Source organism: Triplophysa dalaica, chromosome 12 (genome assembly GCF_015846415.1).
Source record: "Triplophysa dalaica isolate WHDGS20190420 chromosome 12, ASM1584641v1, whole genome shotgun sequence".
Classification (NCBI taxonomy): Eukaryota; Metazoa; Chordata; class Actinopteri; order Cypriniformes; family Nemacheilidae; genus Triplophysa; species Triplophysa dalaica.
Window position 1 is genome coordinate 15,779,286 of NC_079553.1, and position 16,627 is coordinate 15,795,912.

The window sequence follows — 16,627 nt, forward strand, 5'->3', positions numbered from 1 at the left end:
TGCAGTCCTTCATTGGAATAGCAACAGGGGACGCATAATATCGGTGTTATGATTGGTCTGGTCACCTGTCAATCAAACTCCATGCGAAGGGTCAATTCCAGTTCAGTGTGCTGGTTTTCTGCCTGTCTGCATTAGAAGGTATTATGGAACAGCCGTTGAATTAAAAGTATGCTGGCCTAAAGTTCTCTAGAAGTGCATGGAAACCAACATTGTAACTGCAATAGAGTAACCACTGCAGAAATTACCCATGTCCACCACACACATGTACCCTGTACACCAGGGGTCTTCTGTACACTTTTCTTTGAGGGCCAGATTCCAAAAGTAAAAATAGGATGCGGGCCAGTTTCCATATCATCATTTCTTGTTATTTTGTGTTTCCGTTATTTATTGCATTTTGTTCCTTTTGTACAGTTTTTTTGCTTTTACTTACAGGTCATAAAGCATGCACACAAATATTGCATCCAGTATATACCTATTTATAATATTTAATTAAAAGGGATATTGTCTTTTTAATTGTATTTTATATACCCTAATATGCTGAGTAAAATTGCTGTTAATTTACTCACCCCCAGTACCCCAGTACTTCCAAGGTGTGTGTGTTTAAAAAAAAAAGACATTTATGAAGATATTGAATTAATGAGGGTAAATGAAAGTAAAAAATGCTCATAATTTCAGCACAAAAAAACACAGCTCAATAACAAAATAAAACACAATAAAAATATGATAACATAATAAAAACATGATTTTTGAAAATATTTTGTTATCTCATTTTGGAACCAAACTCTGCATTTATTTGTTTAAGTTTATTGAGTGTTATTTTGCAGCACAAGCTGCTTTTGATGAATAAGTTCATATAATTCATGACATCATAAATACAATTTTATTGTGGAAAATGAAGTGGCTGAAGCTGCTGTCATGTGACATAGAGGAAGAAGATCAAGAGAATGTGCATCCCTGCATTTAGCGTTTCCACTGTAGACAGCTTAATTAACTATAATGTTTTTTAAAGTTCAAGGTTTTAGTGATAGTCTGCCTATGTTGATTCATTGTTTTTGTAAAAAGGTTACTTGCTGAAAACATCACCACCTGGCCCCTCATGCCTCTAAGATTAACTGTTTCTGGTTGGAGGTTTTAGGGACCAGTCCTGAGCTGACTGCTGTGGTTCAGAACCACTTTGCTGTGGAAATGTGTGGAACAGATCACAGATCAGGTATTCCTCCTTGGGCATTGCCCATACCTTTACATACCAATCACACCCCATTCCGTGAAAGAGCACTTTAAATACATGCCTCACTTGGTGCAGTTTTCTTCTCCTATTTTACATTCATTTTTAACAATATGGATAGTATGCGTGTGTGAGGACAACTGGGGTGCCTAGCTCAATGGGGGGCCCGGTGTCTGGCTTTGTCGCCAGGCGGGCCGGCGCTGAAAGTATAGAATGTCCAGGGCTCCTTTCTTCCTGCCTGCCTCTATCATGACATCTCCAAGACGCCTGTCAAACTCAAGAGAAGGGCGGGTGGAGGAACACTTTGTACTCAGATTCGGCGTGATACTTCACTCGGACTGCCTGCGTGCCCCTTTTCAGTGCTAACACAAAGAGTTACTAATCCGCAGCTCAAAGGCACAGACTTTCCTGTGTAATTACAGATGCAATACAAGCCTCTGTCTGCAGGGCAATTACAGCTGACACACATGAGACGGGCCAAGAGCGCTAGACACAGATGTCAACACAGCATCAAAGGAATTCTTTGCATTTCTATACAAACACTCAAGCAAATGTTGTATTCCTTGTATTTATTTTTTTGCATGAATGGACTAACAAACAGCTTTGACAAGTAGTCCCAAAATTCCTCTCCGTGCTAATGGGGTCTCTGGAGGGTTTCGTGCTGACATCACTGGTAAAATTGCTTCTCACTAATTTCATATTGTTGTGTGCAGCCAGCTGCGACTGAATCACTGAATCATTTCACTCCTGAGGGGCCTTCGTCCATTTCACCTCAAACCTCTCCTGCTGGATGATTACATGAACTCTGCTTATATGTATGATCAATCGAAACCGGCATGTACACTTTAATGAAAACAATGATGAAAAGGGATAAGAAAGGGTAAAAGAAAAGAGAAAACCAGATTTTAATACATACATATTTTCTTTGTTTTTCCTTTCAACTCAATTTACATGGTTATGTAGATAATATAAACCTACAAATTAGTTTGTGTTAACACTGAGGTGTGTCTTAGCACCTTAAAGCATGCGTAACACCAATCTCATATTAATCTTGAGTACCTATGGAATAGTATTGAATACTTTGTATCTTCGAAGAGTATTTAGTTTGATCACATTTATAAAAGATAGATACAGCTTTACGTTTGTTTCCGAAAACAAACAGCGTCTGCGGGCCGCAGGGGTAGGCTGAACCAAAGCACGTGCGCACCCATAGAAATCAGTTTCACTCACCCCATGCGGTTCATGTCCGGCATCTTTTATCGCTGGGACTGCTCCATTTATCAGTTTCAAACAATCTCCAAATTCAGCGTTATATCCACAGTTTATATAACATTCATCACCCAATTCTCCTGCTCTCCTTTGACCGTCCAGCGTGCTTTTCCTGGGAGAATTGTCCAATAAGGGACTAAGAAAAGTTGTTACTAACAGTTTTATATGTTCGAAAAAAACTTTCTGAAACCTGTACAATCGCTGCGGGAGTGTATCGAGCACAGAAATACTACGTAATACGTCCAACTTGTTTTTTGACAAGTTGACCATGTTAAGCACGTTTAACATTGTAAAGAAAACAGAATGCATGACACATTGTTGCAGGGCCACTTTAAAGTAAAAAAATCTAGTGAGTTACTTAAAGACCCTGGGCTAAGAATGCATGTGAGATGCCCAACAACAAAATATCTTGTCAGACATGTCAATATGATAAGAGAGAGTGTTTTTTACAAAGAAGTCTTAAAAGTACAGCAGGAAACAATGGCCCATTTAGGTCTATGCTTATGTGTTATGTGAAACTAAGTTGTATTGTGTTTAATTAGAAAGGCCCTCGTGAAGTACTATGATGCCAGAAGGCTGAAAAAACAAGCATACCACAAGTTCACAAAACAATTCTACCACAGCCGATACGTGTGACATCATGGGTTTGCAGAGCATTTATCTGTAGAATGTTGACTTCTTGATCCAAATTTAGTTCCAGATTGACAGTCTCCAGAGCTTTTCCCTGCTCAAATCTTACTCCTAAATAAAGAAGCACAAACTCAGGACTAATGAGCCTGGCGTGACTCCAGAGCTTAAGGGCCATTGGAGGATATAGAATATCAAAGCATCCTCAACAACAACAAGCCAGAAGCTTTGCACTGTACTTTATGTAGGTTTACGTGTGTGTTTTGGGGAATGGGGGCTTGATTTCTGTTCATAATATGGCAGTGTAATATACTCTGTTTACGTAAGAGCAATTGTTGCCTTCACAAATTTTAAATAGTTTGGATTTGGAATGGAAAAGTCAGAAAAAAAAATCTGTGAAACATAAAGGAGATATTTCACAGAAGATTCACAAACACTAAATACGTATTTTGATATTTTTGTGTCTGTACAATAGATGTCAATGAGAATCAATGTTGTTTGGTTACCAACATTCTTCAAAATATTTTTCTTTTGTGTTCTTCAGTATAAAGTCACACAGGTTTGGAATGACATGAGAATGAGTATATGATAAAATACTTATCATTTGAACTATTTAAGTAATGTTGACATAACTTTTATAGAAATTATATAAAATATTTGAGTATATTTAAAGTACAGTAGCATAGTATATTAAGTATGTATAGAGTAATATTTTATCTGTATTTCTAAAAGTTTGAACAATCCTAACTATTTTCATTAGAATGGTGTGATTAAGCTTTTTTTCTTAATGTTGTACCCTTTTTCCAACTTTTTTGACAAACAAAAACACAAGCACACATACTATCCCTTTGTCACTTAAATAATTTATTTACCACTAGAGCACCACAACAGTAATGTGTTACAATACATCATAGTGGGTCAACAATATCAACATCATCATAGACAACATTAACAATAAACAGCTCTGGTGCGATAATGATGGTGTCTCCTTCCACTTCCTGTATTTCCAGGAAGTCCACTGGCTTTCTTGCCCTTGTAAAATAAAATAAGTGTCACCAAAAATCCTGGGCATTGGTGAAGGTTGCTCTTTTAAATTGATTAGAATAAGAGGAACCTTCACCTGTATGCCATTCACATCACAGCTCATGATACATTGGGTGAAGCTATAACTACGAATAAAAACAACAAACAATAGTTACAAATAAAAAAGGTAGAAATAAAATATTCAGTGCAATTATTTGTAATATACGATTTCTTTTCCAATGAGAGCAATCAAAATCACAAATTCAGAAAGACGCCTTGAGAGGTGTACGTGAGCATTTGTGGCTGTTGCAGTGCATTTGTGAAGCTGCTGCAACAGGACACACCCGGGTTACCCATCCCTCATGATTTACACTTACTCTAAGTCTCTTTTATGTCTTCACATTCTTCAATATCTACCTTTCACAATCATCTTTGCATCATCTCAGATTCATCAACTACCTCATTTCATGCATCAATGTGAATTACCTGTTTTGACCCCAGCCTCTTAATCTGTCTCATGACACCACCTCCTTCATCACACCCTGCACCTGTACTGTCACGGTGATAAGCAACTAATGATCAAATCTGCATCAAGATCAGCATGGGCCGGTTGCACAAACTGAGTAGACTAGTCTTATGTGTTATTCATCAAAAAAAGTGGGTCATAACTTCTTCAAATCAGTTACATAAAAAGGTAGATTGGTTTTATTAAAATCTGAAAAGTAAGACTAGTTAGTCCTAATTTATTGCTAGTAAGTGAGACAAGTTGCTAATCCACTGTCTCAATTTAGTGACTTTGTTTATGCAACTGGCCCCAAGTCTCCATTCTAAATAAATTAGCCATTAAAGTATGCACCTTTTTTATGAACGTTGTGCTGTTTGTGCCTGCAGAAAGCGTAAGAGGTAAAAGGTGAGATTTGCATTTTAATTGATCCTGGAATATGATCATTTTTAGAATAAGTTTTGGAGAGGAGCATTATAACAGTCTCCAAGCACTTTCTGTATTTTAAAACATATGTACTATAAAGTCTCACAACGTTATTCAAGATCTGCTGCTTTCTCCCAGTGTTGCACTCACAACTGGCCTGCAAGATCAGTTCCACTGTGAAAGATAAGTTCAGATTTAAATTATTCTGAGGTTTGCATTCGTAACGTTACTGCAAGTGGCACTATAGCGTAAACTTCTTTTTGCAGTAATTTTTTGCATGTAGGTGAGATTCTCTGGTGACGGAGCTTAAAGAGACTGTTGCTGAGCAAGTCAGTTTGAATTAGTTGACTGTAGACATGTTTAACTCAAGTAAAACATGCAGTTTAAAGCTCAGACTTTTTAAGGTACCTATATCGCCCTGCTGAGAAGTAAGGTTTGCTACCACTAAAGAAGAATGGGACTCATTGGCCAAGCCCGTGTTTTTTGCATACTTAGGTACTGTCCTAAAGGGCTGTTTTACAATAAACAAAACTTCCTTGGTTGCTCTAAATAACAGGCCTTGCTGTTCTACCCCAGCTCCAACCCCCTGCAAAAACTTGTGGCCATCTTGAACTTCATTTGTGGTAAATATGCAGCGAACCAAACAGTTTGCCACAAATTTTTTCCAGACGTTTTTTGCTCATTGCCAGTAGAGGTGAACTATATTGGACACCTAGTCACCGAGGTTGGTCACTACATCTGGTAATAAAATCATGGGTTTAAATATTAACAAAAAGATCTTTATTCTTGAGGGAAACAAAATCAACAATGACAATAACAACAATGCCAAAATAACAGAAAGAAGTATTTGTTTGAAATAAATGTTGGAACAAGGGATTTTCTCTTCCCCTTGCTTCACATATAGATACCTATCACATACTTCCAGTGTTTGCCAAACTCACATCCATAGACTGATGAGTGTGTGATGTGACACATGCCGTTAGGGCCTGTTTCCAGCACAAGTATGCAAATCCACACACAACACACACAATGTATCATATTGGTTTCTGAGTGTTTTTGAGGGTGTGTACTTGTCATAGGAACATTATTCTGTTGTACCTTGACAGTCCGCCCACAGCATGTCTGTGTGTCTTATTGCGGGTTTTTGTGTGTGTGAATGTGTGTTGGTGATAATGGAGGTGATCCGTTCCTAGCTGCACTTGCAGGACTTGACAATCATGTTGGAGAGCTGCTCGATTTTGGGAGTTTTGCCGATGAAGTAAAGGATCGTGAGGGGTTCCAGATCCTGAGACACACAGCATGGAGACGCAGAGGCATCTGGATTAATGGTGTTATAGAGGCCGAGAACCTGAAGGAGATCAGGAAATGCAGTTACTGAACTGATACCATTTAGAATTCATGTGTCTTAAGAATATGCGGACTTTTGATTTTTGTAGTGTAGTATTAGTACTTATAAAACCACTGTTACATATATGGTTTCATCGGATGCACACGCCTGGCAAGTGGCTAATAATAAAAGTATTTATGAATTATTTAATTTATATCAGTATTAATTTATATTTTATTGTACTATAATTGTATTTAATAAGTATTTAGTAAGTATAATAAGTATTTTAGTGTATTTAGTAAGATTTAAGTTTAGCCAAATAACAGTTCTTGTACTTGTAACCCAAAGTAACACTAACCTGACATACTTTTAACTTGCTAGCTGGTCTAATTTACCTGTTGTCTCTTTTCCTTGTTTTCAGAAATGTGGATGTGGACCGGAAGTACAAAATCCACAAAAGCGTGCACAGTAACGTTTGACAGGCAAACCTTTTCATTACTTGAAAGACAAAGTAATGGAAAAAAGAACAAACCCTCTCTCTTTCACTCAACAGGTATTGTTCTGGCTTTTGTGGAAACTAGCAATTTTGAATTAGATAATTAACTAATTGTATTATTGCTCCTGTATGACATATCGCTTATTGCTCCCTGAACTCTCCGTAAGTCGCTTTGGATAAAAGCGTCTGCTAAATGAGTAAATATAAATGTTTGTTTATGTCGTTGCATTGAAACTATCTACAACATATCACATTTTTCATAGCTTTATAAATAAATAACTAGGGCAATTTTACCTAAGACTTACTGATCTAGCAACAATTACATTGCAAAAGCATTAAAAGAGCAGAAATGTATTTTTCACCTTGCTGTGCTGAGTATCTGCGCTCCACAGATACGGACAGGCCCCTGCACAGAAGTTGGCGTTATAACCTTTCGGTTCGTGGATCCACTTCCAGCCCAGATCGTTCCTGAAATCGATGTAGAGAGAGCGTAAACAGCAGTTATCCTGCACGTTCCTGTGGGATGATAGGAAAAAACAGAACGTGATGATTTTAGACCACTATTCTGCATCATAAATGATGAATAATGAAATAAAAATGGAACAATATGCAACTGGTGTCTCTACTAAAATTAGAGTCTAAAAAATACCTTACGAACAAATACCGCTGAAAACAATTTTATATGTTCTACTGCTTATATGTATGTTATATGTTGTGGCTGCATTAAGGTTCTTTGTCAGGCTGTATGGTTTCACATTCACCTTCTTTTTTGCACTAAAAGTTCTTAGTAGTGGAAAAAGTTCCTACAGACTATAAAAGTTAAGAGAAAAAAGTTAAAACAAAAAGGTTCTTTGGGTAACCAAAATTTTTTCAAAATTCTTCTTCTTTGGCACCACTGTGAAAAACTGGCCTAGAGCACAATGTTATTGGACCAACTGCCAAGGAACACAGTCACTGTGTTAAGAAATATGTATATGCTTTTTAACTTCTTAGGTTCCTCATTTTTGGAGTGCAGGTCAGGAAGTATAAATTGAACAGAACTGAGGTAAATCTGTGCGATTGTGACACCAATGGGCAGCACAAAGAGTATACAAACAGACCCTTTTGTTATAAGACATTTGAGTCACATTGAGTTTTAATTCAGCAGTGAAAGGTTTTTCAGTTCATCGATTAAATTCAGTCTGAATTGATACCACCGCCAGTCTGCTTTGATGTGTGTCCCAACAATTGCATAATCCTGGACTAAAGCTGTTTCTAACAAATGACAGATGAGTATCTATAGAGACACCAGAAGCACTGTGGAGCAAGTTTTAAACATCCTGATATGGTTCAGATACAACGTGTGGGAAAAATCTTTTAAGCTTTGTGAGAAAAAGTTTGGACCTGGAGCAGAAGGCTGCATCAAGAGCTCGTTTCTGTCTGTGGCTCTTGTGCTGGGACTCCAGACGGTATGATGGAAGTAACATCAGGAGAAGGTGTGGAGACTGGCCACTGTTACGGCGCCTCTTATACTTCAGATCCGATCCGTGCAATATGCTGTCATCTATACCTGTGAAGCGGGCACAGAAATGGCAATAAGATTTTCCTGTCTTCTATTGGTTGGATAAACAGATAATAAAACGGATGTTTTTGTGCCATTGACTCATGCCAGAGTGTTCGTAGACAAAAGAACCAATAAATGGCTCGTTTATTGTCTCTCCATATTACACTGTTACACTGAGAATTTCTTTTTTTAACCTAACGTAAATTGCCATTTGTGACAACAAATATAAGTTAATTTATGAATATATAAAAATATATAATATGACGAACTTTATGGGGGACAATGAATTACTATTATCCCTTACTTGTGTTCCAAATCACACAGACACAGAGAAACACCCTCATACATAAACTAACTCGCTCACACCCCCACCCAAATCCACCTGCAAAGCGTGTCTCCAGCTCTTCGCTCTTGTTGGGGATGATGTAATTATTTGACGGCACAAATGTGCAGCAGGGACAGTGCAGGCTGATCTTGAATCCATTGTTTCTGTCTGGTGGGAGAAACACAATAAAGAAAACAAAATGTGCACTGTAAGGTTAGATAATCTACAGCAGATAAATGAGATCATTTCTGGAGCCAGCTCGTGATTTGAGTGAGCCCACTCCCACGGTCCCTCGTGAGACACATAGAGTCACTGCTGTCTCTCAACAGAAAGATCCAAAATCCATCAACTGCCAGCTAGTAATCCTGAATATCTCCCAATCTACTCTCTCCTGTGATGATTTCTCTCACTCTCCTGTGTAAAGTGTCGGAGACTGGGCTGATGCTGTCATGAGCTCATGAGCTGTATACACCGATGATGATGATGATAGATGTTTATTATTCATTGTTGTGTGGCCTATGAACTTTGGATCAGATTTTTTTATTTTTATAAACACACAAATCACCTAAATCATTGCTTTTATATAATAGTTTTATATGTGTAAGGGATTCTTGCTGCTTGCTAAGAAAATTTTGTGTATCAGATTTTGCTCTTAAATACCAACTCAGCCTTGGATGATTAAGAGTATGGAACTTTGAAATAAATGTGGGTTGTATATAAAAAAATCTGGATGTGGGTGATTTTATGAGAAATCTTTTATGATATAACTTGAATGCAGACTTGTGAGATTTATTTTCCTCAGGAGATATTTTATACTATTTTTTTGCAGGAGACTTAAGCAAAAGTTTCTAGTTGCTCCAAATTTAATCTAGGAGGCCTCAAAGCTGACTTGATTGATTTCAGTTGGATAAACATGCATAAAATATTTACACGGAAACATATGTTCAAAATCCATTTTTCATTACCACACATACACACTCCCTTACTTCTGTGTAGTAGCCACTCGCTGACTGCTTCCGTCACATCGAAAGAAAGCCACTCCCCCTCCCTTCGGGTGCGCACCACCTTGCTGTCGATGTATCGCTGCGTGGGTGAGGTGAGGTCTTTATGACCTAAAATCTAAAGAAAGATTTAAGACGTCAGCATCACCGGCAGTCCACTAACAATATAAATATCATGCGCCCAATGTCCGCCTCGTTTAAAACGGTACCCCGTCTCAGTGTCTGACTGGTGAGCACCCCTCTTCTTTCCACCCCCCCCATCCCTTCCTCCAACTGGAAGCTTCCTGATTGATTAGCCAGGTCTGGGAAATGCTTGGAGAGACTGTGTTGGCGGAAACAGATGCTGAACAGGGTGCTCTGTCCTTCGTGGCTGTGTGTTTACATTGGACGGCACACGTCCTAATGTGTAAAACACTGCTTCAGCTGCAATGCTTGCAATGTCTTAGCTTTCTTCCATCAGGCTGTGGAGATGAATGTGGACAGAGAGGCTCCAAAATGGAGATACACATTTTACATATCTTAGAATGAAGCTGCAAATCCTGTTGCTGGGCTCTAATAACACTAAGTTTGTTTAACAGAAGAAATTAATAAAAAAGTGTAATTTCCAAGCATTCAAAATTGTGAGATGTTTGTATAAACAAGTACAGCATACGTCTCACACAAAAATTTGATATCAGCATCATCAATAGGTATTGAGTGACAGAAAAAAAATGAGACAGCCGCACGAGAAGTTATGCAACATCTCTAAAATGCTTAGAACTACATGGAAACTACTGTAAACAGTTTTAGAAGCTTGTAGAAAAATTATGTTCTCAAAAATAATGCAAATTTGATCAATTGACTAACTAAATCAATAGTTTGCATATAAGGTAATGTGTGCAATCGTTAGGAGGATCTATTGGTAGAAATGCAATATAATATAAATAACTATGTCTTCAGAGGTGTATAAAGTCCTTACCTAATGATGCAATGTTTTAATTACCTCATAATGAGTGTTTCTTAAATACGTTATCTCCTTTGGCAAAGAAGCGAAAACGTTACGTCATCTTTGTCAGTGTCAGACGGCGTAGTGGTTCGAAAGGGAGGGGTGGAGTGAGCTGTTGGTTGCAATTTGCAACCTAACTGCTAGATGCAGCTAAAATCTCGACATTGCCCCTTTAAAACAGCTTTTGTCACTGGTATACTTCTATACAGTTTCTTAGGCAGCCTTCCATGTAGTCTGAAGTATCTTGGAGTTATTAATAAAGTTCTTACAGATTGGGTAGAGTTTTAATAGATCTTATGGTGTATGCTACCTTATGGCTGGCTAAACATAACACAACACCCTATTTCTTACATCTAAAAACATATACGTATAAGATCATTACAGCTTACACTTACGTAAGCTCCACCTTCTTACTTTTAGCTGCTCGGACGAGCTTTACAGTAAATATCAAATAGGAGAAGTAAATAGAAGTTTTTTTAAACAATGCTATTTCCATGAAAATGATTTCATAGTAAATTTCAAATATTAAGTTGAAAATAATAGTATATGTATCCTCTTCTCATGGCACAGTTCCACCAACCATATTTTATTATACAGTAGGCTTAAAAATATATAGTATGGCAATTTGGTGAACAACAGCAGTTGCTAAGAAAGGAATGGATGTTTTCATTATGTTTGCATTATGAGACTTATGGCATTATTTTAGTACTCTTAATATACTACTATTATTAATTTAGGAATCAAATATAGTTACATATATTATATTTAATGTAATATAACTATACTTCATGTTATTATACTATATTATCAATACTGAAGTGCTTTTTTATTACGCATTTACCTACAGCAAGAAAATCTTGCCTATATTGAAGACATTAATAAAAAGCCTCTTCCTTCCTTGTCAACTCTCTTTTTAACCTCCCTAACACATTCACCATCTCTGTGTTAGTGGAATAGTGTTTACCGCACCTGTCATGACAGACCTGACACATGAACAGTGGAGGGTAGCGAGGTTAAATGGAGGGGCACGTGTTAGGTGGGGAACAGCACAGGGATTTTATTCTGCCCTCGAGACCTTCCGAACTCTAAATCACAAACAGCATTCCACCCTCATTTCTCTCCACACACACATAAAACCCCAGTGATCGATAGGCGGGAGCTCTACGGCACCCTTAAGGTAAATAAATGAACATATGAGGAAAAATGAACGAAAAGAGAATGCATGTGTGGACACTTTCACACTAGAGCTTTCTGTGTTTCAGACTTTCAGTGTGTAGTTTGTGTGATAGTAGCTGGGAAATTACCACTATCGATAATACATAGTTTGCCATTTTTTAATGACCATGTTCACATTTATTTAAAGACATTCCAAGTGTAAACAAGTGGAATATTAGAATGCTTTGACCACAAGCACACAACTGGAAATCCTGTGTATTTAACAACATGTTTAATGAACAAGTCATTTTATAAACTAAATTATATTTTAGACACACTTTGACCAGGTGTTCACTGTATATCAACAAGCAATGCAAATTAATAGCCTGTTGGGAATGTCATACAATGAACAAAAAAGTGCCCCAGTAAAATGCTATTGATCAGTTATAAAAATAAATATCAGCATTAGTCCTAAATACTGTAATACAGTGTAATAAATTTCTCATTGATGCTGGTCTCAGAATAAATTGTCTTTGGATTCTTTACATCTGCAGCACACAAGTGCAAGTACTGTTCCATGTGTACAAGGTTTTGGTAGGCAAAGAGACAAATCCAATAATAATACAATGAAATGGGTGTCTTCTCTTTAGTCAGTACCTTCTTACAATCGATAAACAGCTGTCACTATTAGTAACAGTGCACTCAGTGAGTTCAACATTATGAATTTATTGATGACGCAAACGTTGTGGTTTTGACCGAAACAATATGATGTTTAAAGGGGACCTGCAGGGTCAGTGGGAGGGCAGAACTTGGACCAAGCCAAGTGTGGACAGTTTTCATGCAAGTGCTTTTTTTGGTAGGACATCTTAAAAATGATTTAAACAAAAGGATCCAGCTGTTAGTGTAGTGATCTGAAATGCTAGAATGATTCAATAATATCTGAAAGGATGAAAAAGACTGACCTGATAAAGCTCTATCCGCTGTTCAGACACACGAGCCTTTGAGTTCTGCAGCCTGAAGATCCTGAGCTCTGCCTTCACCAGGTTTGAGGCATTCTTCTCCATAGAGCTCACATCAAACATTAGCCTCCGGAAGTACAGATTGTAATGTGTTGGAGTGATGACATCTGGAACACACATTAGACTTTGTTACTTCAATGCCAAGTTCTTTCAGCTTTCCTGTGGCTCAGTGGTTAAAGCATGGCGCTAGCAATGCCAAGGTCATGAGTTTGATCACAGGTGATTACACATAGTCAGAAACAAATGTATAGTTAAAAGCATTGTGACTCACTTTGGATAAAAGCGTCTGCCAAATGCGTAAATGTTTATGAAGTGTACCTTGCCAGCCCATCTTTCACATGTACGTTTGTGTACAACTTTGGACTATTAGCCAGTAATAAGCGCTTGCTGAACTGTAAAATCATACCGTAAAAGTTACTTAAAGCGGGCGTAACACACAGGTTTTCTGCCAATCTCATATTAATCTTGAGTACCTATAGAGTAATATTGCATATTTCGTATCATCGAAGACTATTTAGTTTGATTACATATATAAAAGATAGATACAGCTTCATGATTGTTTGTGCGGGGAAGGGGTAGGCTGAATCAAAGCACGTGCGAACCCATTGCCAACAAAACACAGGCATCATTTCACAAACACCTGATCTTCGCGAACTTATGCTCTCTCTCTCTCTCTCTCTCTCCTCCACACAAGTGAAAGTGACGTCTGTGCATGCTCCTTCTCCTGCTCTGGGCGTGCTTTTCAAGAAGAATTGTCCAAAGCGACCAAGAAAACGTGTTACAAAACAGTTTTATATGTTCCAAAAATACTTTCTGAAACCTGTACGATCGCTGGGGGAGTTTATCGAGCACAGAAATACTACGTAATATGTCCGACTTGTTTTTTGACAAGTTGACCATGGTAAGCATGAGAAGACAGCATGTTTAACATTGTAAAGAAGTCAGAATGCATTACACATTGTTGCAGGGCCGCTTTAAAGAAAATAGGTTCTAATCACTCAAGAAATTAAGTTAACTTTTCTCTAATTTTACTCAACGTTTACAGTGTTCAACTATATTTTTGTCATTCCACTCAAATAGTTTAAAGGAGCCAGTCTTTTGCTGTATTTGAGGCTGTGATTATGTTGTTAAAGGAAATTAAACCGGACCGAATAGTGTCAGACCGAGTTATATTAATTAACACTAATAACAGAAGCATTAGTTTTGCCTTTTTAAATTGGACCCTAGTTGGATAATAAAACAAGCAGATTGTCCAGGAGACATTTGCAGGCAGGACTTCAAAGGACGTTTCATGTAAGTGTTTTCGAGGTATGCACACACACATACACACACACACAAACAAACACCATCAGTTTATTACACAGAACAGCTTTCACAGCCGATGTTAAAGTCATGGAAGTGTGTTTTTGTTGAAATATAACAGACACTGGAATGGAAAGGACACAATATGTAGAAATGCGGATTCATTTGAATTATATAATGCAAATTTTGAGTGGTCTCTTTTTCTAGAGTTGTATCTTCTTTTCTAGAAATTATGAGTTTCATCCCAGTACGCCTAAACTCATTGACCTTTACCATTTAGCTCAATAGGTACTGACCCTGTAACAAGTGATAAAAAGTCAGATAAGTGACTGCTTGCTTATCCCATAACCAAACAGCTATAAGTATGGGAAAGGGCAGATCTTGATATTATGTTACACTCATGGTCTCCTGAGATGAAATCAAGTGCCTGGGCTGGGTGAAAAATGAAATGCTGATAAAAGAAACGTGAAACAAATAGGTTGTCGTGCCATATCTCTAATGAAAACAAGCTTTATAAACGGACTAAACTAGTCCTGCAAGGGAAGGGCTTTAAGGCATGGGGCAGTGATGTGGTCTCCAACCAAACTGTGATGAAACAATGGGAAGACACGCCCCTCGAGCTGTGCTGTCACGCGACGGTCAGCTGGGGTACACTCCTGCCCCATATGGTTCCCGAGCGAGCCCAGTAGCCCAACACTCAAGCAGTACTCAAAACCATGTGTGAACATCATATGCTTTGACAAGGCCCTGTACACACACAGCATGTGCCGAGAACCATGTGTGCAAAAGCGAGATGAGAGTGTCACTCTACACAGTAGCTCAACAAATTAACAAATAAAACCAAAGCCAGATGCACAACCACGTAAGCTAACGTTGGGAGTGGGGCGCCGTGACACAGCATGAATTTACAGTGTCATGATGTCCTGTGACACATAGCAAAATATTTGGTTTCCTTGAAAGCCACCCACAGCGTTGCAGGAGGCTGATTGAAGAGGACTGTGGCATGCCGCAATGCACATACAACTTCAACCATGTGTAATAAGTGTGTGCCATGCACTGGCTTCGTATGCTTTCTGTTAACACAGAGAAACCATGTGTACAACCGTGTGACATTTGAAGCACCAAGGTGATAGCCTGAGTGTTGCACAGAAGCCGGGGATTAGAAACCTTCAGTGGTTTATTTAATAAACCTACACAAGCAGGACGTCCATCCACAAGAGACAGAGAGAAGAAAACACTGAGCAGCTGCTGTGACTGAAAGAACAATCACGACTTTAAAGAAATAATATTTATGAAGTTTCACTTCAAGGGAATTTATTTTATTGCACGACTCTCTGGAATACTTTTGTGGCCAGTAACTGCATAACTGCAACAGATATCCTACATGAACCAGATTTTTACATTTTCGTATACATGTAAATACCGCTTAACCATGCAAGAAACACTGCCACGAGCATTGTGGGTGTTTCTCAAGAGGTTGCTATTTGGATGCAGCTATGATGTGCTGAGCTGCTATTAAAAAGGTTGCTGGGATGCTCCTCGTGTGTTGCTAGGGGCTCACTTATTGGGCCAAGTCAACAAGGCCTCTTGCTTATGTTCTTAATCTCCCGCTTGAGAAGGCAAAAGATGCTTGTCTATAAATCTCCTCAATTTCCAATTCATCATTTATCCAAGTCTTTCTCGGATTCTGTCCCTCTCCATTTCTCTAATTCAATGGCGATCATATTCATAGAGGAGTCAACACTACCTTCTCTCAGAAAAGTCACACTTGTAAAAAGCCAGAATAAAGAGCAGAGTTTGCATAAAGTTGACTCCATGAAACACTCTGCTGTTTTGGGTCCTACAGTGGATGCTTTCAGCAGGGTTCGCTGGAAACCGCACTGGGCAAACACAAGGATAATGATACTTCTAATCTTTATACACCACAAGCTTCCTGTCACCCTCCAATCCACTGGAGAATACAGGCTGAATCAGGAAAACAACCACTGATTTGATTCGGTAGCAGAGACTCTTTAACTGCTGGTTTATACAAACGTGAAGTAACAAATGTTGTGGTCGCATCAGAACAAAAAATAAGGTTTGCAGAAATTATATTCTTACATTAATATATTATTCCAATGACTAACAATTAGTGGTGAAATGGTTTGCGGATGATCTGTAATCCATACTGATTGTGCTCTACGGTTTGGAATGCGTGTGACCCGCTGATTAGCTGTTAATTTATTCATTATTGAGTAAAAGATAGTTTAAGCATGGACGCGCGTGCTCTCGCTCTTCTTCAGTATCTGTACGAGTACGATTTTAAAGTGCATTCTCGCATATAATTTAATTTAAACTACTGCGTAAAGCATGTGGCCCGCAGATTAACTGTAAATAATAGATTAAAAGAGTAAAAAGCGCTC

The 16,627-nt window shown here is 38.2% G+C and overlaps 1 protein-coding gene across 1 annotated transcript in view; it reads right to left on the reverse strand.

The window, feature by feature from the left end:
- Positions 1 to 3,964: 3,964 nt before the first annotated feature.
- Positions 3,965 to 16,627, reverse strand: part of tgfb2 (transforming growth factor, beta 2) — a 31,155-nt gene continuing 18,492 nt past the window's right edge. The window contains exons 2-7 of the mRNA XM_056763452.1: positions 12,867 to 13,030; positions 9,750 to 9,882; positions 8,821 to 8,931; positions 8,279 to 8,444; positions 7,258 to 7,411; positions 3,965 to 6,420 (exon numbers count right to left, since the gene is read on the reverse strand). Coding sequence (XP_056619430.1) covers positions 6,262 to 6,420; positions 7,258 to 7,411; positions 8,279 to 8,444; positions 8,821 to 8,931; positions 9,750 to 9,882; positions 12,867 to 13,030 — 887 coding nt within the window. The 3' untranslated portion in view covers positions 3,965 to 6,261. The remainder of the gene's footprint in view (positions 6,421 to 7,257; positions 7,412 to 8,278; positions 8,445 to 8,820; positions 8,932 to 9,749; positions 9,883 to 12,866; positions 13,031 to 16,627) is intronic.